The sequence below is a fragment of the Falco punctatus genome (genome assembly GCF_963210335.1).
Source record: "Falco punctatus genome assembly, chromosome: 3".
Lineage (NCBI taxonomy): Eukaryota > Metazoa > Chordata > Aves > Falconiformes > Falconidae > Falco > Falco punctatus.
The window spans coordinates 23,452,049-23,476,497 of NC_137582.1; the positions used below are offsets into that span (position 1 = coordinate 23,452,049).

General features: G+C 35.8%; 1 protein-coding gene across 1 annotated transcript in view; it reads left to right on the forward strand.

The window, feature by feature from the left end:
• Positions 1 to 24,449, forward strand: part of CSMD3 (CUB and Sushi multiple domains 3) — a 740,574-nt gene that overhangs the window by 681,151 nt on the left and 34,974 nt on the right. Inside the window, exons 57-63 of the mRNA XM_080381544.1 lie at positions 2,385 to 2,567; positions 3,767 to 3,943; positions 6,390 to 6,569; positions 10,325 to 10,498; positions 14,232 to 14,405; positions 14,674 to 14,747; positions 23,555 to 23,666. Coding sequence (XP_080237670.1) covers positions 2,385 to 2,567; positions 3,767 to 3,943; positions 6,390 to 6,569; positions 10,325 to 10,498; positions 14,232 to 14,405; positions 14,674 to 14,747; positions 23,555 to 23,666 — 1,074 coding nt within the window. The remainder of the gene's footprint in view (positions 1 to 2,384; positions 2,568 to 3,766; positions 3,944 to 6,389; positions 6,570 to 10,324; positions 10,499 to 14,231; positions 14,406 to 14,673; positions 14,748 to 23,554; positions 23,667 to 24,449) is intronic.

Sequence of the window (24,449 nt, forward strand, 5' to 3'; positions counted from 1 at the left end):
TGATCTATGTCACATAATAAAATGGGTAAACAGAGAAGAGCCTAAACTTTTGAGTCTGTGATTTTGAACCAGGCAGTCAGCTACTTCTTACACTTACTTTTTTTTTTATTTATTTCTGAAAGCATTAAAATACATAGGACCATGTACTTTTTGCACACACACGCTATAAAAGTTCACAATATAATTGGCATGTCTGCATTAGTTTGTTTGATTATTCTGAAATGAAAGGTGTCAGTTTAAGCTTAGTTAAGGCTGCTAAGTTAGTGGGAGTGGTTCATAATTAGCCTACATTGTCAGCTACTTCAGCAAGGGGTTGGGTAGGTAGTATGAGTTGCCAGGTTTGTTTTCTGCATTTCCAAAGAAAGTTCTGCCCTTTCCTTGGATTCTCCCAACATGCCTCCCGACTGAGGTTCCATAGCTGCGTTCTCTTTTCCCACAAGCCTACAGGAGTAGTGCAGATCAGCTCCTGTGAGGTGCTTAGGTATATTGTTTTCAATGAATTTGTGGGGAGGGAAGGAAGCAGGGAGTATATGAAAGGAAATAAAAAGTAGTAATCAGGACCTACAAAAATGCAGGCTGGCACATGAACTACCTTTATAAGTGACAAAAACACGGTCAGCTTCTTAGATGTGTTAGACTAAACCAAATATTTGCTCGTACACCATAATTTTCAAAGCACAGCAGGCTAGTTCTGTTCTTCCTTTCACTATTCAGTTCTGTGCATGCTTTTGTTAGTAAAGAACTGTGTCCCGCCAGTCATTCCAACAGTATAGTTTACATACATCCAGTGCCAACTGAGGCAAAGGAAGCTCTGTTTTTCCCTGCGTCTAGAAGTCTGGAGCCCTAACCTCCCATAGAACCCCTAGATAATGAGTTTGTCAGTTTTAGTCTCTGGGTACTTAAAGCAGACAAATTTCTTTACTACTTCCATGTAAGATCTTGTCTTATTACTGCTATTTAAGCTTAGGTAAATACCAGAAAAGTATGGCTGTTCTACAGAAAGCGTTCTTTACATAATTTGTACAAATCTTTTAGTATCATTATCTCTAATGTAAAGCTATGACTTCCTTCAGCACTTGAATTAAAACTTGCTAGCTGATTCTTAAAATATTTCTTCTTTATTTTTTACATTATTGTAACTAAGTACAAAATAATGCAGATATGCTTTCAAAAATATTATGATGTTTGAATTAATTTTTGTATAGAAGACCTTTCAGTTTATTTGCAAGTTGTCACAGAAAACTGTAATCTGAATATCTGTGTGAAAACCTGAACAATGCAGCTCCATGAATTCTAGAAATCAACCCTTTTGTGTTGAAACTGAGTAATGTAATATACTTTCATCTCTTTTGTATATAAAACTAGCTTAAAGACCTTTAAAAAGAGAAAACAGCAGATCCTAAGTACATATTAAAAGATGTAAACAACATACCTGCTATCCCAGGGGTCCTGAAACTATGGCCCATGGGCTGGATATGGCCCCCCTGGGTCCTCAATCCGGTCCCCGGTATTTACAGACCCCCCCGCCGGGGGTTGGGGGGGGGGGGGGGGGATGGTGGAAACAAAGCAGCCGCAGATGACTGCCTGCCACTCCATCCGTGCGCCGGCCCCCTGGTTAAAAAGTTTAAGGACCCCTGTGCTATCCCAATACAGTGTTACTTACAGCTTTCTAAAAGTTCTCACCATAAATGTATAAATAGATGTCTATGCTTAGATGTTGTTATTGTTATTATTGTTATGACTGTTGGTTATTTTAACATTGATATACTACAGACAGTAGAAAACAATCCCTCTATCTTACAATTTGCTTAAACACTTCTAGCTAAGGGAGATTTTAGCTGTTAGGCAGTCTTGGTCTTTCAACATTTCTTTGAACCAGGGAAATGCTTCATGTCAGATTTACATGAAATGTAAATACATGACTAGAGTTTTTATTCAACAGTGAAACTGTTACAGCTTTAACAATATTATAAAAGTAGTAAGTATTTTATGAACACTTGTTATAGGCAAACAATAAAGTTACCTTTATGATCAGGACCTTGGTTTTCCTCAGGATTCCTTACTTTTAATGACTAAGGTTTTGTGGCTTTCCCTTTGTTTCCCTATTCTTGTTTGATTATTCTGTTATCAAAAGTTTAGCATGGTCTAAGGGGTATCTTGAGATAATTATAATTTTTTTTTTCTGTACTAATATAAAAAAGTATAAAAAAAAGATTTGAGAATGAAGTAGTTTTGTAATTACAGGGGCTCACACCCAATGAGATATTTTTTTTTCTAAAAATATAAATATAAATTCACTTATAAATACATAGAAACATATATTTTAAATGTAGTGTCATAATAATATTTCACATTTATTTGAATCTTTGCACTGTAAATTCTAGGTGATACAGCTGGTTCTTGTGGTGATCCAGGTATCCCAGGTCATGGGTCTAGAGAAGAAAACAATTTTAAAATTAAAAGCACGGTACATTTCAGCTGTGATATTGGATATATCCTTCATGGTTCAGAAGAAAGGACGTGTATGGCAAATGGAAGTTGGACAGGAAGGCAACCTGAGTGCAAAGGTAGATCACAGAAGATCCACTCTATATTTTGAACTGTCTTGTTAAAAATGCTAATTAGGAAATGAATTTTACATTGCCAGTTTTATATTGTTAATGGTATACAATTGATTTTAGACTGACAAATTTTTGAATAAGTTGTTACACCATAGCAGTGGTTTGATATCAGGTGACAAATATGAAATCAGTTCCTGAGACCCATGAAACTGCATGTTTTCAAAATTCTGAGAAAAAAAAATTATACTGAACTGTTTAGTTGTTCTCCATCTTGTGTCAGTAAACTATGTGTTATCCAGTACTAAAAACTAAACAAAAAAGGAAATTTATAAGGCTCCTAGAACTCAATTTTTGCTGATTGTTTCCCTTAAAAATCTCACCATCACCTGACCTTTATTTATAACTATTATACATCTGAATTTCAGAGAAAAGACCTGAGTTTTAGGAAAATGTCAATGTCATGATTTCATTAGATACATCTATGTCATAAATGATTGGCTTAAAAATTTTATTTACTAATACTGTTGACATTTAGTAGAAAAAAAAAAAAAGCTGAAACAAGTTTATTTGGAAAAAGTAATTCTGGAAATTTTAAGCTAGTTTTTTTTTATCAGAGAAGAAAGTTTTAACAGGATATTTATGGAGAACCATTTATTACCTTAATGTTCTTGATTAAAAAATAGGAAGTAATTCGCAACAAATTCTTTTTTCAAAGAAAAGTTCCTGAAAAGCAGAAAATAATGTGACACCCTGTACTCCTAACTCCTATTTTCCATTTGATCATTGTTGACTCTTTTATCTGTATGCAATAGTCATCTCGTTTTAAAATCTTCTTTCACAAGATGGTTTTGTAATACCCTTTCTGTTGAGTGGTTTCCATCCCGACACATTGTAAATACGTATGTGTGTTGGTATGTTGGTATCTGAAGGGATATACTTAGCCTAGCAGAACTTTCTGCTGTTGTTTGATCTTCGCTATTACAGAAATGAATTACCACTTTACACACACACACACACACACACACACACACTCCCCCACCCCCTCACCCCTCCTTACACTTTTCAGAACAACAGCACGGATTTCTGCAACATAATGCTACTTTTCCTTGCATATATAGCAAATAAAGCAGGATTTTACTCTGACTTTACTATTTCAAAAATAATCTTTTCTACATTTAAAAAATATATCACATTTTGCTTTATAGCTGTGCAGTGTGGTAATCCAGGAACAACTGCTAATGGAAAAGTGTTTCGTATTGATGGAACTACATTCTCTAATTCAGTAATTTATTCATGCATGGAAGGATACATACTTTCTGGATCATCTGTAAGACAATGCACGGCCAATGGAACATGGTCTGGATCCTTGCCAAACTGCACAAGTAAGATACATCTCTACTGAATAATCTTTGTTTTTCTGTCCTCTGAAAGATAATAAAGTAAAATATAGAAGATGGATGTAAATATATTTTCTTTAATATACTCATGTAGCTAACAGTTCTGTCTTTCACAAATCTGTATCTTTTTAAGAATGGCAAAGAAAAATCCATTAATTTTTAAGTTAAAAAAAAAAAAAAATTACCATGTTACTAGGTAAAATAAATTAGGCTGATCTCCAGTTTTCTTTACCACTGCACTAGCTACCCTTAGACTAACTGAGATAACCCTGTGGTGTGTTTTATAGTCTCTTCTGTATCCATAGACAGCAACTGTGTGGGAGGTGGTGGGTTTTTTTTCAATTTTCTTGTAAAGGTTAATACATACAGCTTAATTAGTATCTGCTCACTCAGACTGTGATAGTAGAGCAGGGATACCATACACCTTGGATTTTCAGTTCCCCAGTGATTTAGATCAAAGGACCTGGCCAGAATACACTACAAGCATGTAGTTATGTTTTTTTTTTTTCATTTTGGAAATCATGACACGGAGGAGGTGCCATTCACATCGGTCATGCTTTGTCATTGAGTTAAAATTGGCCAGGATTTTCTTACTGCCAAGGAAAATGCCTTGCACAATGTTCCAGAAGCAGTTACATTGCTGTAGGGGGATTGTCAAGTTTACCGTAAGATAAACTCCAAAGCACATGGGAGCTCTATTTGCTACGAACTAGATCTTTTTCCCCCACTGTTTGTTTTTGCTCCTGAAAGCAACAGTTTTTCATCACTGCCACTAGGGTTCTCAGGATTTCTTACTCTGAAAACTCTCAGAAATTGATAAATCCAATTGACTAGACCTGAGAGAAACTTATTTATTTTAGTGTTATTCTCAAATTATAATAATTTAAATCTTTCTTAACCTCTTGTGAATATCTAATCTCATTAGGATACAAGAGGTTTTACAACTGCTCCCACTCATTAAAGTACTATAGGCCTGATTTTGCCAAAAGCCATGACCTGTGTTTGGGGATTGCTTGGACATTCTCATCTGTTTATCATAGAATCATAGAATGGTTAGGGTTGGAAGGGACCTAAAGATCATCTAGTTCCAACTCCCCTGCCATCGGCAGTGACACCTTTCACTAGAACAGGCTGCTCAAAGCAACATTCACCTTGGCCTTGAACACCTGCAGGGATGAAGCATTCACAACTTCTCTGGGCAATCTGTTCCAGTGTCTCATGCTCCTGACAATAAAGAATTTCTCCCTAATATCTAAATCTGCCCTCTTTTAGTTTAAAACCATTACCCCTTGTCCTATCAGTACAGGTCCTACTGAAGTCTGTCCCCATCTTCCTTACAAGCCCCCTTTTAAGCACTGAAAATCTGCTATAAGGTCTCCCCACATCTTTCTCTTCTCCATGCTGAACATCCTCAACTCTCTCAGCCTGTCCTCATAGGAGAGGTGCTCCAGCCCTCTGATCATCTTTGTGGCCCTCTAAACTTGCTTGAACAGGTCCATGTTCTCCTTATGCTGGGGTGCTCCACAGCTGAATGCAGCACTCCAGGTGGGGTCTCATGAGAGCGGAGTACAGGGGGAGAATCACCTCCTTTGACCTGCTGCCTACACTTCTTTTGACATAGCCCAGGTTTCGGTTGGCTTTCTGGGCTGCAAGCACCCATTGTCAGGACATGTTGAGCTTTTCAGCCACCAGTACCCCAAAGTCCTTCTCTTCAGGGTTGACCTCAATCCATTTGCTGTCCAGCCTGTATTGATGCTGGAGTTTGCTCTGACGCAGGTGAAGGACCTTGCACTTGGCCTTCTTGAACTTCAGGTTTGCACAAGCCCATCTCTAAGCCTGTCCAAGGTCCCTCTGGATGGCATCCCTTCCCTTCAGCATGTCGAACTCACCAGTCAGCTTGGTGTCATTGGAAAAGTTGCCCCCAGTGTTCATGTTGCTGATAATATACATGTTACATATGTACATAGTAAGCATATGAGGATTTTACAAATTGGGAACTTTTTGCAGACATATATCTTAAATTTTCCAGACTGTTTCCTTTCAGAATGTACCTATGCAAAAGTAAACTAAACAATAAATATCTGTTTCTTTAGTAATGAAATTCTGAAATAATAGGAAAATTTGTGGGTATCAAAGGGTGATAGTGACCTATGGAATTATATTTTTTGTTCATTTTATAATTTTAAATTTTACTGATAAAATTAAACAATCTGTTAATTTTACAGTTGAATAGATGTATTGATGTTCTCCAAATAGAACTGTTTTACAGCTCCTCATGTGTTTGGCAGCGATTTCAGATGAATGAATAAGATTTATGCTACTTTCTCCTTTTTGCCCAATAATTTCCTAGTTTTGTCCTATGTTTTTTCTGTCACATATAAGTAAATCACACTTAGGTTTTCAAATATGTTCCTCAACTATTTACTTGCAGTTATCAGTTGTGGAGATCCAGGAGTCCCAGCCAATGGCATGAGATATGGTGATGATTATGTTGTTGGACAAAATGTTACTTATATGTGCCAACCTGGTTATACAATGGAATCAAATGGCTCCTTAATTCGCACTTGTACTAGTAATGGCACATGGAGTGGAGTAATCCCAACATGCAAAGGTACAACACTTATTTTAATCATCACCTATTTCTTCTGTGACATTTACATCCACTGTTTATTGTAATGAGTTAGCCAAATATTTCCACAGAAATCAAAACTTACTGTTAGTATGAATACACTGCATTGATTTGTTGGCTGCAGGAACAATGACTTCACCCTTTGCTTCTTTAATGTATTTTTCATACCAACACAGTACATAGAACAGTTTTTTGTAGCTTTATAGAATGTTTTATTACTTTGCTGCTAAACTGAATTAGCCAATATGAAATGATTGTTTAGATTTGTTTGTTCATTTGTTAAGGTTAGCATGTCATACCAAAAATGTCCTTATATATGTCCCTGTCCTTACAAAAAAGACCACTCAAGCATGCGATAGACACTTTTCAATCTGGAAAGGTCTACATATGTACAACTGAACTTTCTCGAAGGTAAAGTTGTTCTGGGTTACCCTCTCCATAATACAAAGCTCTCCCCTTCATTACACATGCACTTTTGACCATCGCTGTGCTGTATTGACATACTCTGCAAAAAGATGTTATTTTCTCTACTGTGAAAACTGAAAGGATTAATCTCAATATCTTCTTTCTCTCACTTTTACTAATCTTATTCCTGGTTTCATTGTTTCGTTGCAGTTGCTTTAATGCTTTATTAAAATGTTGAAACTTAAGAGCAAAAAATCTGAATGTTACTGAAAGACTACCTTGATGCGGTCATCACCTTTGATGATTGGGGTCATCAAAATTATTTATTCTGACAAGTTCACTTTCTTGCTAAACCTAAAACATCTTCTTTCTAGAGTCATTTTTATCACTCTTCCTGATACCACAGCTGTAGAGAAGCAGCATTACTGTTTGTGTGTTTTATTTCTGGGTTCATGCTAAGTGTTTCTGATGTCTGTTCTTTTAAAACTTAGTTGGCTAAGTTTGTACTGACTTTGTTCTCATCCATTTTTATTCTTTTTTGTGTTCAGGAAGTATGGTAACATACCTGTTCAGTAGTGTTCATTTTCCTCCCCTGAATTTATTCATCAAAACAGATCAAATAAGTTTCAAATCTACACCCCATTTGCAATTACTTTCCTTGCCGAGTACAGTACTCTCAATGTCTTACCAAGTCCATTTTAATCCTAATTCACCGTTGATAATTTCAATTTTCAGAATTATTTTCCCAACATATTCCTGACAATGTCAGACTTGAGATCCTGTTAACAATTCACCATTTTTTCCTATTTGTATTGTGCTCTCAGCCAGCCTCATCTTCAAGTACAAAACTCATTTTAAGAACAGAAGGACAGCCGTACAGGTCCTATTGACCAAGAGTCTGTCTGTCTCCAAGAGTGGCTGTAAGCAAACAGCTAAAAGATTGTAAGACAGAACAAATATTTATGATATAGTCTCCCAGTCTCAAATTCCTAAGGACCACAGGGCACCCAACTGGGAGCAGGAGATCTAACTCTGATTTGATATGAACAGAACTACACAAAGAAAGAGTTAAGACTGTCAATTTTGGCTTTGAGGTTTTGAGTTTAGGTCATACATATTTATGGCTTGTATAAATACTAAATAATAATCATATGCAGAATCTATAGCATTCTCAGAATTTTGTTTTACTCCACACAGGTTTGTGTAAGTGTACTAGCTAAGTTAATAATCCCCATTTCTTTCTGTAATTAAAAGTAATATGCAGTAGTGTGTTTGAAATGTATAACAATTAGTTCTTACTGTCAGAAGGAAGTGCCAGGGTCCTCCTGGCACCATTTAGGTGAAATAATTGGAAAATGAACTGGGCAAAATATGGATGTGTAATTGTTGCCATGCCATGCAAATAGAAGATATAAATAAATCTCTGGCATTCTGTAGTTGGAAAAAGGTGCATGTTCATCTGCAACTAAATATTCAACTAGTCAAGCTTTTTTTTTTTTTTTTTTTTCCTGCAGGTTTACATTTGTAATTTACTATTACTCTTAAACTGAAAAATGTTGCTGCACATATTTATGGTTAAATCTCTGACCAAAATATTTAGAGAGACATTCTGCCTTGTTCCTTGGTGTTATTTTGTTTTGCTGCTTTCACCCCAAAATTCGGATATTACATTTGCTTTCATGCTACTTCTTCTGTCTTCTTTCCTAATTACTGACTGGTATTTCTTCCTCTATTATTCAGCTCAGAAGTTAAAACATACAGATATTTTTAAAAGGACTAGTCATGAAGGTCTTGGACAATGCGAACAGACTTTTGCTGCTTGGAGTACTTATTTTGACTGACTTTTATTAAAACATCATGAAAGTCGGGGAAAGGCTATCACGTCCTTTTCTGGGTTGGTAGTTTGGTGGGTTTTTTTAAACTATGAACCAGAACAAGAGAAAGTATAAAAAATATGGCCTTCAAATTTAGATTTGGTTTACTGGTTGACAATTATTTGACAATAGTACTACTTTCATTAAGTATTCTCAAATAGCCAGAAGTGATGCTGCAGAGCATCTTTGTGGTGTAAATAGTTTGAGATTCTCTCACTGAAGATTATAAGAATGGAGGAATGGTACATGGTGAACCTTCTGCAGATCACATTCAAATACACAGTACTCCTGATCTAGTGCCTCTAACTTCTAAGCCTGCAAGATGACACCTGTCTAAACATAACTTTAAAGGTTATGAGTGCAGCATTTCATTTCCTCCATTTTTGTGACCTCTGTGTTAATTTTAGTTGCCAGCTTTTCTTATTTACCCCAACTGTCTCCACTAAATTAAATCATACAAGCTTAATTTGCTTTCTTTCTCTTTTGCTAGTCTTTTTGCTAGTTTTGCCAGTTTCTCCCGACTTTTCTCTTTTTTATCCCATTTCTCTTTCACATTTATTCTAGTAACTGTGGATTACGTTTCCCCCTTTCTCTTTTTGATTCAGATTTTTTTTCATATAACTTTTTATATACCCTTTTTACTTCAGGTCTCAATTAACAATTCTCTGTTGCTACCTCATTATGCAGGGAATAGCACTTTTATCTTCTTTATCTACCGTTACATCTATTTATTTCTACTGTCCTCCTGTGGTGTTTTTCAGTCCTCTTTCATACAACAGGACATGTTTCTATTTCTTCCTGGGATGCCTGGAAATGAGAAACTATACTGAAATATTTCTTGTTGGCCTTCTTAAAGGTAGCAATACTGACAATTTCAAAATGCTGCAAATCCTTACATTTTCTCCCTCTAGCCAGAAGGTAGATGCTTTTTGGTAAGGAGCTATTAATGAAGCAAATACTAACCAATCTGCGGTACTTAGAAACAGGCTTTCAAGTCATATTTTGGAACAATCATCCTGGAATTTCATCCCTGGGTGTTAATATCTAACAAATGCCTGAGCTGGTTATGAGGAAGAATGTATTTGACTATTACCATGGTAACTAAACATAATTATACTCTATGTTGTCTAAACAGACAAACAAAATCATTTTGTAGTATACTACCAGACATATCTTAAGTGTTGTATACTTCATATCCTCCATACTGATATTTAGGTAGTCTTCCTAGCACCCTGTTTTATTGAAGACATTTCATCAGCCAGCCACTGTCTCCTAAACGGAGGAAACCAGAATTACAAACTTCAGGAAATGTGGCAAGTGTACAGTGAGGAAGATAGCATGTCCTGACTGTATTGTCCTCTAAAAAAGGTGAAATTAGCACATATGGTTCTTCTAGTAACTGTGTACACTGGGGATATTTACAGCAGCTGGGCCTAATTATTTTGAATATTATTGCAGCTGTTACCTGCCCAACTCCTCCGCAGATCTCTAATGGAAGGTTGGAAGGAACAAACTTGGACTGGGGATTTAGCATTAGCTATGTCTGTTCTCCAGGATATGAACTCTCTTTTCCTGCTGTTTTGACTTGTGTTGGGAATGGAACATGGAGTGGTGAAGTACCTCAGTGCTTGCGTATGTATTTACTTTATAGTCCTGTATTTCTTTATTGAACTGTAGTGGTTTTTTCCTCTTTAATTTTTTTGCTTTTTGGTTTTTTTTGGTAGGGCTTTTTTTTTAGGTGTTTGGTTGGGGTTTTTTTTTGGTGTGCTTGTTTTTATTTGTTCCCCCTAGGAGTGGCTCAGTTCATGTTAAACCTGGGACAAACACAATCCTTCTATATTTTCCAAACATGTAACATAATTTGTATGTTTAGGAAGACATAGGAGTATCTGTAAATCCTTTGTGAGCATGTAGGAAGTCTTAAACACTAACACAAAAAAATATTACAGATCATAAGTATATCATACATACCAAATGATCCAAAACAAAACAAAATTAAGAGGTACTGTCTTGTTTTCAGATCCAGCTACATATTGAATATGTGAAGTTTCATTATAATCGCTTTTATTTGCTCATTACTCATCTTAAACTTTCACAGAGACTTTTTTCTGGAGGTAATGTTGACTGGGGCCCAGGGTGATTCCTTGACAATTGTCTATTTTTCCCTCTGCCCTAAATTAAGTTACATATTTTATACAGTATATTTTCTTAACCTGAAATTCATAACATTGATGGATTTCTATATTGCCACAAATTTCATTACAATAGCAAATGTGACTTTTTCTTTAGGTTGGTATGATTTCACTCATTATTTGAAAAATCTTTTTAAATAAGTTATTCTAATGCTTCTGAGAGATATTCAATTGATTACACAGAAGAAGGAGGTTCTATAGTTATTTGTAGAATGATTGGTCTTGAGCAAGGAATTTAACTGCAAGAGGAAAATTTCATCTTCATGGCTTTACAGTTTCTGAAGTTTAATTTGAGCTTGACAAGTAGCTGAGCTTGCCAGTTAGCTTGCTAAATGTTGCAAGATGCAATTTTCTGTTCTTTTACTGTTTTTTGCATTCTTCATAACTCTCTTTGAAAAATATTCTGGTTTGGCTATATCCTACTACTATGAAAACATATAGATGAACTTTTCTTTTTTCCCTAATGATATTCTCATATCATCAATAACAGCTGCTTGGTGCTGCTGAAACTGTATGTACCACAGCTGGAACATGGTGAAACACATTGTTTCTGGAAGAAAAAAAAAACCTCCACCATTTGTTGTTTAAGTTCTGTAGATGGAGTTCTTCTAAAGTCCACTATATTATGAACATCAAAGACCATGAAAAATTCTTTTCATCATTTGTTCTTGAATTAGAGATTATGTCCTTACATTCATTTTTGAGTATCACAAGCTATTTATCATCTTTGAGGTTGGAATACTCAATACTGCAATGTGCCCTGAAAAAGGGGCTCCACCTTTAAACTCTTTAAAATGTATAGTTAGCACAGAATGCAGCTGCCTGGGAGTTAAAGGCTGTTTCATGCAGAGATTACATTAACTGAATGTTGTTGATGTGCAATGGTTACCCATTGGCTTGCAAGAGAAATCAATTGGCAGCCAGTGCTTGTCAAAAAGCCTAAACTAGCTGTCATCTGGCAGAAATGAGAGGGAGCTGGTGAAAGTCATTCTCAATGAGCAATCTTTAAGCAGTTCTTGACATCAGAAACTTACTTCTCAGCTTAGTTTCTCAGAGTCTGTAGCTGAAAGTATGTAAGGTGTAGTTATAACATGGAATAATTATTTAGAATGGAATATGGTTATGTCTTTGGTTGAATATTAGTCATCTATGACCTGGTACATTTGTCTGTTTAATTATTCATATAGTAATTTGAATAAAGGACTGCTGTTTTTATAAGCTTGGCAATAGATGGCAAAAGAAAAAAGTAAGCCTATGCCTGAAAATTCCTAACTACAGATATAACTTGCTGTTAATCAATTAAATGTTTAATTTGAATAATGAGACCAGCCTCATAGCTTCAGTGCCAGACTTCTGTGTCCCTGTCTCTGTTAAATGCTCTCAGATTCCATGGGAAAATATTTCCATTGGGAGTTGGGGGCACTCTCAGAGCTTCCAGTTTGCTGCATTCTGTAGTCCCCTGTTCCAATATCAGAAGAAAACTGCCATGTTTTACCAGGGTGCCTGGTTCCCACAGCTAGCTATATAGAAGGCAGATATTCAGTAGCTATTCAATGATTGGGTAAAGTTGACCTACAACTCATTGGTGGAGTTTACTTAGTTCTATAAAAAAATAATAAACTTAGAAAAAAAGAAAATTAATGTGAAGAATTTTTTCCCTTGAGAGTGGTTGCTACTTTATTGGTACAAAAAAACTGTTCAGGAGACAATTTCAAGCCCCTATATTAAAAATCTATATGCATTTTATGTATTTTCAAATTAAGACTTTTACAGACATTTCTAAAGAAAACACAAATTACAACCATGATCTGTCTGTCAATCACACAATGAGATTCACTGTCACTATCTCCAGTTCATAGACCTTTTCAGAATTTGGCCTATAATTCTGCAGACAGTCCTGTTCCACTTAAAGCAATGAAATCGTATACATTTCTGCTAAATTACAGATTAAGCCCTTTTTCTTCAACATATATTTCCCATACAGTGTCTGCAGTAAGAGGCAGAGGGCAGGATCATTTCATGTGAGCAGGTCCTTTGGAAAGCTTAAAGCATACATGACAAAGAGAGATGTTAGAAATATATTTTGAAGGTGGTTGTCTAAGAGATGTAATTTAAATTTTCTTTGTAGAAGGGAAAGACGGAGCAGAAAATTCCACTGTCTGTACAACATGCCTTTTTAGAAATATGTCATTGCACACATCTGGGTTAGTGTTTTATGTTTTTGTGTGTATTGCAGCATTTTCTGTTTGAAAAGAAATTAGATTCTACAATACTGGAATTCATGGTGTCAGGGAATAATATAGTCTGACGGCACAGGGTTTACCATAGCTGATTGCACTTCCTGAATCAAATATTCAAAATCCAGCTTCTGACAATAATCACTACTTTATACTACAGAAGAGGGCGAGTAAGTTTGCCAGCAGTGCATTTACTGAGTTGTGCTATGCTATAGCCACAAGAAATCTTTAGGTGATAGGTATAAAGTAAAAAGATCAATTTAAGAATATGTTCTTATCAGTCAAATTTATCCTGCCTAATAACAGCTTATTAGTGTTTGATTTTTAGATTGACTTTTAGATTTCTTCACTGTGTTCGTTTGGTTTTTTTGTTGGCTGTACTAAGTTTCAATTGTTGTACTTCCACACATACCAAATCTTATCTTTCAGTGAAGGATGACAAAGTAAGAATTTATGATTCCTAAAATCTGTCTGACAAATCCTTCAGTCATACAAAAAAGTTGAGCATTGAGTAGATGGCAGAAAGCAGGAGACGGCAGGAGATTTACATGAAGGTTTGGTACACTCTCTGATTGCTCTCTATAGGAAGATTTGCAGATTGATGTGGTTTGGGGCAGAGGTGAATTATGGATATCTGGACCTTAATAAAGTAGGTGGTGTAACCTTGAGTGTCAACTTCAAGCTACTGACCAAGTCCACTATGTAGACTTTTAAACAGCTAGCAAAACTACTGCAAACTGAAACAGACTAAAGATTGTCTATCTAGTCTCGCTTTTAATTCCTATTAAAAGTTTCTGTATTTTATTTGTGTTAAAAAAAAAACAAAAAAAAACACAATATAAAATTCGGAGTAACTGCTTTACTGAGTTCAGGTAGGTTATTTTTGTGTATTTTAATAAATGGCACATTCCATTTCTATAATGCATTTTCTCACAGCAAAGTTTTGTGGTGACCCTGGAGTACCTGCTCAAGGAAAAAGAGAAGGCAAAAGCTTCATTTATCAGTCAGAAGTCTCATTCAACTGCAATCCTCCTTTTATTTTGGTTGGCTCCAGCACCAGGATTTGCCAAGCAGATGGCACATGGAGTGGTTCTTCTCCTCGATGTATAGGTATGGTAACACCCATATTACTGAAATTTCTTGAAATGTTTATTATTCTTTTTCCTGCTAAGTCAGTCTAACAATTTTCAACTATTTTGAATTATCCTGGTATTATTCTATACTTTCTAAGAATCAAGTCACTTTATATTTGTTTCTCTCATTGGCTTATTGCATGTTTTTGAACAAGCTTAATTTTGTGATGCATTCATGTATTTCATTAAAATGCTGTAATTTGTTTTGTCCTTTTTTTTTTTTTTTTTTTTTCTTTTTTCTTAAGAACCTACTCGCACAGCATGTGATAATCCAGGAGTCCCAAGGCATGGGTCACAAAACAACACATTTGGCTATCAGGTAGCGTATAATATTTTTTATTAACTTGCATATTAAAATATTTTTGTACTACCTCAAAGTCTAGAAACTTCTGATTAAAGGCGAATAAACTGCTCATGCCTTGTAAGAGCTGGTTGCTAGAGTGCTACTGTGTTTCCCTATTTCTAGCTGTTGCATTACACTGACCTTGTGTCCCTGTTAGCACTGCGCTGTGTGAAACCTTGGTGATCAAATTCTGCTTGGTTTCACCTTGAAGGAGTTCAGGATCTCTCCACCTATAAGTGCTCCCTACTGTTTGCCAGCTAGGCTTTTTCTCCTTAGAAGTGTGCATGCTGTGTGCCAAAGTGCTAGTGTAGACATACTCTAAAAAAGAGTGGCTTTTTGTTTGGGGTTGTTGGTGGTTTTTTTGAGAGCAATTCTGTTGTTACATTTGGAAATCATGTGACCGCAAATGAATCACAGCATCACAGAGACTGGGAGAGCTTCTAGTCCAACACCTTTCTCAAAGCACCGTCATCTAGAGCAGGTTGATCAGAGATGTGTCTAGGTGGTTTTGAACATTTCCAGGGATGGAGACTCCATAGCCTTTCTGAGCAACCTGTCCAAGTTGATCAACCTTACAGAGAAAATTATTTTTCTTATTTTTAAACAGAATTTCCTATGTTTCAATTTGTGCATATTTTCTCATGTCCTGTCACTGGGCTCCACTGTAAAAAAAGTCTGTTTCTGTTGCCTTTCCTGTCCCCATTAAGTTTTAATACACACTGGTAAGATTCCCCTTGAGCCTTTTCTTTTGCAGGCTGGACAATCCCAGCTCTTTCAGCCAATCCTTTTATGCCAGGTGCTCTAGTCCCTTAGTCACCTTTGTGGGCCATCACTGGACTCAGTGCAGTATGCCCCTGTCTCTCTTGCACTGGTGAACCCAGCACTGGACCCAGTACCCACTTGTGTCTCACCAGTGCTGAGCAAGGGGAAGAATCACCTCCCTTGATCTGCTGGCAGTGCTCTGCCTGATGCAGCCGAGGAAGCTGTTGGCCACTTTTTTACGAGGATGTGTTGTGACAAATGGTGTTTTATATGCTTCTGTTGGGAACAGAACTGTGAAATTGAGAACGCTTCTGAATTTCTGATTTTCTGAATCACACAAAACAGTGATGTCAGTGAGACGTTTTCACAGGTGAATGGTGTACAGGTGCAAAACTGTGCCCTGTAATTTGCTAGGAATCTGATAAGGCAGCTGCAAACAGAGAGAGTCTAAACTATGCTGCTACATGCATGATTGTTGTCAGGGCTGAAAGCTCCAGACATGTGAAGGGGACTAGGCAGAAGAGTGAGCTAGCAGCTCCCCCATTGTATGTGGTGCCAGTCTCGCAGCAGGAGTTAAAAACTGCAGATTGCCAGAAATGCAAGAAAGGGCTGATTTAAATTTGAACAGATTTACAACGTTAAATCAGTTTTTAGAAACAAAGGTTGTAGCTTAAGACTTCACAAAATTTCATGGCAAAAAATGTCTTTGGTTTGTCATTTTGGTGGCCTTTACATAGTACTCCTGCTTAGTGATTGTTTTAGCAGTCTTTGCGTTTTCAGATTGTGCTAGATCTCTATCATACACAAGTGTTAATACAATAGTCTCTGTTTTCTGCAGGGAATGAAGTGCTGTTTTGTGCCAAGATAGAATATGCAGGGGCAGTCCTTGGGCTAACTTCCTTTGCATATAAGACAATATTATGCTAGAGGACAACTATTCAACTGTGTAAGAAATGATTCATTGCAATGACCATTTTCTACAGTGTTACTGTCCATAGTTTCTCTGGTGTGTTAGTGAGCTTGCTATCATTGAAGAAGCTAATGCAGACTTTCTCATTTGTGGTGCAGTTGTTGCAGTTGTGAGTGAAAGCATCACTCACAGCTAGCATGGAACTGTCAAAATACCAGGCAAAATGTCAACTGATAAATAATTTCTAAAAGAAGCGTAGCTGCTGGCAGAATTTACAGCCTTGATCACAAAGTTGTAAGGTTAGTGCCTAGCAGATTTAAACTGTATGAACTATTGTCTCCTTGCTTAGCCGGTAACTTACCTCACACTCAGGTACCAAATTTGGGTTTATATAGTAACTAAAAATCTGCATGCAATTTCTGGTTACTCTGAATGTTTGCTTAATTAATATAGAACAGGGTAGGGGTATTATTCATACAGGTATAACTGAGTTTAGCTCTTTAAAACTGAGTCTAGTGTGGAAACAACAGTTAAAATGATTGGTTCTCAACAAGTTATTGTCTGTAGATCCTGGAAAGAAATATTAGATTACAATATATTAAATAATGTTATGACTCATTTAAACCACAAATATCTTATAAATTATTTTGTGTTATGCTATAAGTAACTCCCTATATGAATGGGATAATAATGAGTTTTGCTTCCATCTATAGCAGAAAGGTAAAGAATAATTCTAAATTATACCAAAATACTGAAGATAAGACACTTCTGATTTTTGTTTAACTATAGATCTGTGGTCTACCATTTTAAATAATAGACCACAAGAGCTTATGCAAAATTAAGCAAAAATGTTTTGCAGTTGTCAAACACATAACAGTTTGTTACTGTTGCGTACATAAGATGGTTTTCTGGCTCTAACCCAGGTAGTTGTGTTTTCTTTTCTTATTTGGGGGTTTGGTGGGTTTGTTTGTTTGGTTGATTTGGGGTTTTTGTGGTCTGGTTTTGGTTGTTTTATTGGTTGTTTTTTTTAACTCTCTTAAACACTTCAAATTTTAACTGATATTAATAGAGTCATTTAGGTGACTCAGTTGTTAAGTTTTAAATTTATGTCTCTCTATCCTTAAAAAGCAAGATTTACCCTGATGGTAGGTTCAAGTCTCTATATGTGACATCCTGTTTTCAGTGCTTTTCAACAAATTACAATACCTCCTCTTTTACCTGACTATATCACTGAATTTCACTTGCTTTTCACAACACTAATGTCAAGTTACAAACTTCCACAGCACTGGATTTTTGTCCTTGTTGTTTCCCCTACTCTTGATTATCTGTTTTCCTAACTCATTGATTGGATTGAAAGTTCAGGAATATACAACATAATTCTAGGATTGACTGAAAGGTGTATCAAAACCTGACCTCCTGGAACCTACACTAAGCGAAAGCACAAACATCACCACCTCACATTTGAATGGTGTTTAAACTGTTAAATAGAAGCTTTGTAAGGAAGAGGTAACAGAATTTTGCATTAATTTTATTGTTTGGTATTGAATTCAGCAGGCAGTAGCAGATCAGGTTCTTGTGTGTTTAAATAACATCAAAATACCAGTTTAGTGCTATTTGGATATCGGACATGGCATGAAAATCAGTAGCATCACCTGCTTTAATTGTTATGAATATACACTTATAGGTTCTTTACCTTTCATCTGAGTATTTTTGATTTGACAGATCTACCTTAACAACTGTGTTGCAATGAAGACAAAATATCTTTAGAACTTAGTGATTACTGACTTCATCTGTAATCTGAAAAATAAATTGCTCCTTGGAAAGAAACTGTGGTTTTGAAATATTTCCTCAGATATATTTCTAGTAGCATAGAAAATTGCTTATAGCACTGTCACCATAAGCTGTTGTAACACAAGATACTACTGAATTGAAGAAACAGTTTAGAATGGCTTAGACCAATCAGTCATATATGTAAAATTTATTATTTCTTGTACTTGTCCAAAATATATTTTTGTAGAAATTCAGCTCCTTTCCCCTACATTAAAGCCTGAAGGGAGTGGAAGGGCAGCCTGAATTTAGAAAGGAAAATAGCCACATTACAGTAGTGGTAGCCTTGCGTTAGCTCTTGGGTTCTATTTTATAAAATTTGATCTAGAGATGTGGAGCAACCTTACAAATAAACTCTTTTTCTGAATGTAATGATTATAAAAAACTTTAGTGTTGATTGAGTTGCAGGATGAAATTCCAAGTCCTGTACTACCACAGTATAGCTGTCTCCATTAGCACAGTTGGCATCATCGCTGCATCGATGAAAATGTAATTTAAGCCTTATCAGGCACCATGTAATTTTCCTGGTTCGTTCTGTTTCTCAGGATCCTGAGGTCTGTGGCTTCAGCTTTGTATCAGTGGGGGATGTCAGAATCTGGAGTGCTTCGCTGGCAGGAATGTCATTTTTACTGGGTTTTTTTATTCCCTTTAGGTTATTTTTGTTTGGTTGAGTTTTGTTTTGTTTTGTTTTTCATCTGTCATTCTTGATTCACTTGGGGTTATTTATAGTGTTTCTAACACACTTTTACAACCATTCACACTGCAGCTCCACATTGTATTTCAATCTACTATATAAGGTGCATTTTACCTATGTTAGATACTTGTTTTTTACACCTGAGACCTTGGTTCTGTACAGATCTGCATTTCTTTAAATAACCATAAATGAGTCATTCACATCATAGGGTCTCCACTGACGAGCCTGTGTCAGGTCTTTTATCACACCCATACCTGCAGTCTTCTTCACAGTATGCTGTGTCTCCATTTCTCAAGGCCTTTGCTATCATGCCAGTGCCAGGCTTGTATTTCTCTACAGTGCATCACAGTAGAGGTAAATAGATCATTCTGTGCAGAATAGTTTCTGGTAACTACTATGGATATAAAACTGTGGTTGTACATAAAGGAAGGCATAAAAATTAGTCATAGCCACCTGATCACAAGAACATTTGATGTTACAGCTAAACGAAGTTTAAACAAAACAAAACAAAACAAAACAAAAACACCAACCAAACCCTACAGGCAGCTTAAGACACTTTTAGACAAAGGAAGCCCGTCAAGCCTCTGCCCAGAGGTCATGCAAACTAAATAGCTTGTTACTAGTAGTGGCAATAGTGTATTACTGGACTACCAAAATACAAATACAGTAAAGACTTAATGAGTTGTGGTTTCATTCACATAAAATATGATGTTAAAAGTTGGTGAAGAGAAATAACTGACATTTTCTCAGCCTCTCAATCCTTTGGCATGAATTGCTGGGGGTGGAGGAGCTTGTTAGAGTATCTTCACGTTCTTTTGTAAACTGAAGTCTAAAAAAAATTGGTTGTAGATTAACTCATGAAAGAGAGAAATATCTTCTATTCTTATAAGGAATATAAGACATAATAAGGATAATAAATTATTATTATTATAATTATTACAATTATTATAATATTATTATGGTGAAAAATTTATCTAGAGTACTATCCTATACTTTATAAATGGATGCTGGTTAATAATTATGAAATTTCTTCTCAGATTGCTATTTCTCCTGTTAGAGAACAGCAAATATACAGTCTTCACTTCTTAGCAAAAGGAAGTTAGTGATGTTGATTTGGGGAATATACAAACCATAACTGACACTATGGGAAAAGCAGCTATAGAACAGAGATGATCAAGCAGTATACAAGGAAATCTCTTTTTTTACAGGATGGGATGCAAACACTGTTGCAGATAGAACAGTTCTTCCCTAAAGCCAGTGAACAATGATCTTTCTGGTCTTTCCCCAGCTCTCCCCACTAGTGCTTCTATTCAAGCTGTATAACAAAAAATTCTAACAAACCAGATCTCAAGACTGGGAATTTTTTAAGACCATAGAATGCTGTATTTTAGCGCCACCTGGTGCCTTTGGCACAAGAATATTGCAAAATAGACTTTAAAAGCAATTTTTACATTACATTTTTATTTTTTATTTTTAATAATTACATCTTGCTTGTAAGCTTTTTCTTTCCAGGAGCAGTGAGACTTTTACCTTTTTCTATTTATTCATTATCTTGGCCCGCTTGTATTTTTATGCTACTTTGTGTGCTTATGTATGTAAAGCTTGTGTTTCTTTAACAAGGATAATACAAGAGGCATCAATATTTATTTATTTTTTTTTTTTTAGGAAATAAGGAAAACAGCTTCTCTAGGAAAGCTGCAATATCAACAGTGGTTTGATTTGAGCATTCTTTGTCTGCTGTGAGGGGGTTTTGGATGGTTTGGGGTGTGTGTGTGTGTTGTTTGTTTGGTTTTTTAATTGTGGAATGCTATCAACTCAACCTTTCCACTTGGCAATTTGAGCCATTTCCTTATCTCACTGGTTATTTCTGGTACTAAAACCTGGTTTGATGTTTAGGCAGCAAAGCTTCAGTGAAGCCATGAGGTAGGCGGAGCTGCAGTGAGGATGTGCAGACAGTGGAAAACGTTTCTATGCATTTCTTGGTTCTACTCTTCAGGTGAACAGTTTTGCTGTCAGAAAGGAAGCAGCAGAAGACTGAGTTCATAAAGAACTAATCCAAAGTCATGAATAGGCAGCTAAAGAAGAGAGAAAAGTTACAGAAAATTGAAAAAAAAAACCCCACCTCCTTCCTTTTTTCACTGTTACCCATTGAGTCCTGCAGGTCTAAAGACTTCATGGACATTATTCTTCACCCCTTTCAACTCATAAAGTATGAACTTTCTGTTCAGGCCGTTCTTGATGAGTAGAATTACAATATACTGAATTTTACTGAATATACAGAATTCAATTTTTTGATCTATTGACTTTTTATTCATCAAAAGAAATTCCATACAATGACAAATTTATTTTAGGTAATGTCCTAGTAAAATGTAGGTAAAAATTTTGCCTGATTAATTCAATATTGCCCATATTTAAGTAGTGTTGGGCTAATGTATGAATCATAATCACATCATGAGAAATGTTTAATTCTGAAAAGAAATACTTTCTTTCAAAACCAGAATGTAGCACATAAAATGTTAATTGAAGATAAGTGAGGTGGTGTAACTAAGCTGCTAAAACCATAGACTAGGTACTTCTGCAGTTGCTATTGACTACTGGAGTTTGAATCTCTAATTCGGTTACAGTTTAGAATTAGATATCTGAGTATAAGATGCCAGTTAAGCTCTTTACCTCATTGACTTCCATGATATCCAGCTACTCCGCACCACAAAAAAATAAACATTTTTTCTTAAATATTTTATACTCAGGAAGATCATAGAGTCAACTTTGAAAGAATGAAGTGGAAAGAAAATCAAGTTCCTATTCAGATATGTATTAATATTTAACAGTTAAGCTGAGGTTTAGTTTTGGTTGGATTTTTTTTTTTTTTTAATTGGTGTGAGCAAGAGTGAAAGGGTCCCGATTTTAAAGCCAGTGTTGAAGTATTGTCTTCCTTGATAGCTATATATTAAATAAGGCAGGTGTTCTTTCCGCAGTTGTGAATGGAGATTGTTTCAAAAGAGGCAGATTACTGAAATGAATAAATCTTTTGTAAGACTAGTACTTGTTGTAAAGTAATATATTGGTGAATATATTGGTGATGGTGGTTTTAACTAAGCTCTTTACCACACAAAAAAGTACTGCTCTTTCTATTTGGTGTACCTTCTGAAACCTGTAGTGTTTTCCCACTTTGTGTTTAATCGTGCAAGTGATTTAGTGTATTTTCTTCAAAATCTTTTAAAAGTAATTACATAGTCCAGTGAGCACAGTAAAGGGGGGGGGGGGGGGAAGGGAGGTGAATTTTAAATCACATACTGTTTTGATGAGCTACTATCAGTAGTTCATGGGTTATTATTAAATTTCATTTAGATAAGAAGCTTGAGCTGAATTGAAATGGTGCTATAAAGTTTCAAAAGACTACTTGTAGCAGTGAAATGCTGTTTCCTACTACTAAATATTGTGAAGAAGTCCACATTTTACCTTTGAGCATCGATTTGAATTGTGTTATACATTTAATCAAAATAATGAGAGAAAAAAAAACAAACCCAAAACAAAACAGAACGATAAATGTGCTGTCACATACACTCCAAAGTTTTCAACTTCTTGTTTACATGAGTTGATAAATACAGTAATACAGGTCACTGCAGAACAGTAGATGTGACATATGTACCTTCATATTTGAGTTAACCACTCACAGCATGTAATAAAACTACTCCCTGAATGATATACTTGTAATATAATTTTCCAGTTTTTGATGGAAATTGAGAATTATTTGCATTTTCATCAATGTCACCATGACTGGACACGCTGAACAAGTTATTCCATGTTACGTTTGAGCAGAAACTGTTATTGACTGAAGAATCCTGTTTTCCTTTTTATGCAACACATACCCATAATATGGATAATAATTAAAAACTAATCTCAGAGTAATTGCTATTTTAAATTGTAATGTACTTGCATTCCAGTTTCTATTATATGCCTGCTATGAAGAACATTTTTTTTTTTTTTACCTCTTGTTATCAAAGACCAAAATTAAAATATTATAGGAGCATTATAGATTTTGAAGCACGAGACAATATTGTGGACCAGGCTTTGTGTGTTCTAATGAAATATTTCTCATTATAATTTGTGAATTCAACCAACCTTCCACAAAGTGGGGCCTAGTTCAGCAAAGGTCCAGCAGAATCTGTTACCCATTTCAGCTCTGCAACTTCCTCGTTTGCTGCAAGATTATCTAACTGGCTTCTCCTTGGTCCAGAGCTAGGAAGCCCCAGTAAGCTTGGTTTCCAAACACAGTGCCTCAACTGTTCCAGGTCCAAAACAACACACCATAGAGACGACAGATCAGGTTTTGGTTCTCTTCCATGGAGGATTTCAGTTTGAGGGGAGAATAGTTTTAATGAGAATGAAGCAATTTTTTTATTTAATATCAAAATACTCTGTCAAATTAATTTACTTCCTATAGAAAGAGCACCATAATTTATGAAGCCTCTATTGAGTGAAGGAGTTTGCTATCAATTTTGGGGGGGGGGGGAAAAAAAAACAAACCAAAAGACATCTGGTATTTCCTCATTACAGTATTATTGTGTTGTGTTTTCTACTTTTCAACAGGTGGGAAATGTTGTTCAATTTCAGTGTAAAAAAGGACACCTTCTCCATGGCTCAACAACACGAACTTGCCTTCCTGACCTTACATGGAGTGGAATCCAGCCAGAATGTATACGTAAGTAAATGATAGATTTTTGATCCATCAGTTATTTTTGTCTAGGCTATTTGGTTACAGTAACATTGTTACAAAATTAACTTAATTTATTTAATTTTATTAACTTAAAGGTAATATAAATTTGCAATTCTAGCTTACAGCAGCTGGAAACATGATTTTGTGAGTGAATTTTTCTACAATAGTCTATAGATATTTTGTTAAAAAACAACACAATCCAGAGAGATGCTGAAAATAGTAAGTTTCTATCTAAGAGGGTGCAGCTCTCCCAATGAAAAGAGGAGGTCGCAGTGGGAACAGGACATGTAGGAAAATCATGCACAACCTTAACTTGTACTAAAGCAGATGGTTACAATCAGTTCTAGTAAAGACTTTGAGCTCTTTCCCAACTAGGGAGTCAGGATATTTTAAGAAAGGGGGAAAAAAGGTTCATAATTGGAAATTTCTGAATCTGAAATGGAGAGAATCTTCTTGCTTGGGTACAGGAAGCAGCATTTCATTTCTGAAATCTTTTATATTTTGGTAAATAATGCTAATTTCCTGCAGTTATAACATCATGGTTAATCTTTCTAGCTTTTCAGCTAACCAGCTGTATTTTTCTGAAAGAGTCTCACCTTATAAGGTCTGACTTTATAAAATCACTTCAGTGTATGGAGAGCATATCTGGAGAAGAAAACAGCATTAGTTTCAGTTGGTGCTAGCGTTCTCCCTAAGCAAACAGCAAATCAGTAGTTCAAATCAGTGTGTTGAAAGGTGAGCTCTGCTCTTGGAGGTATGCTTTTTCTG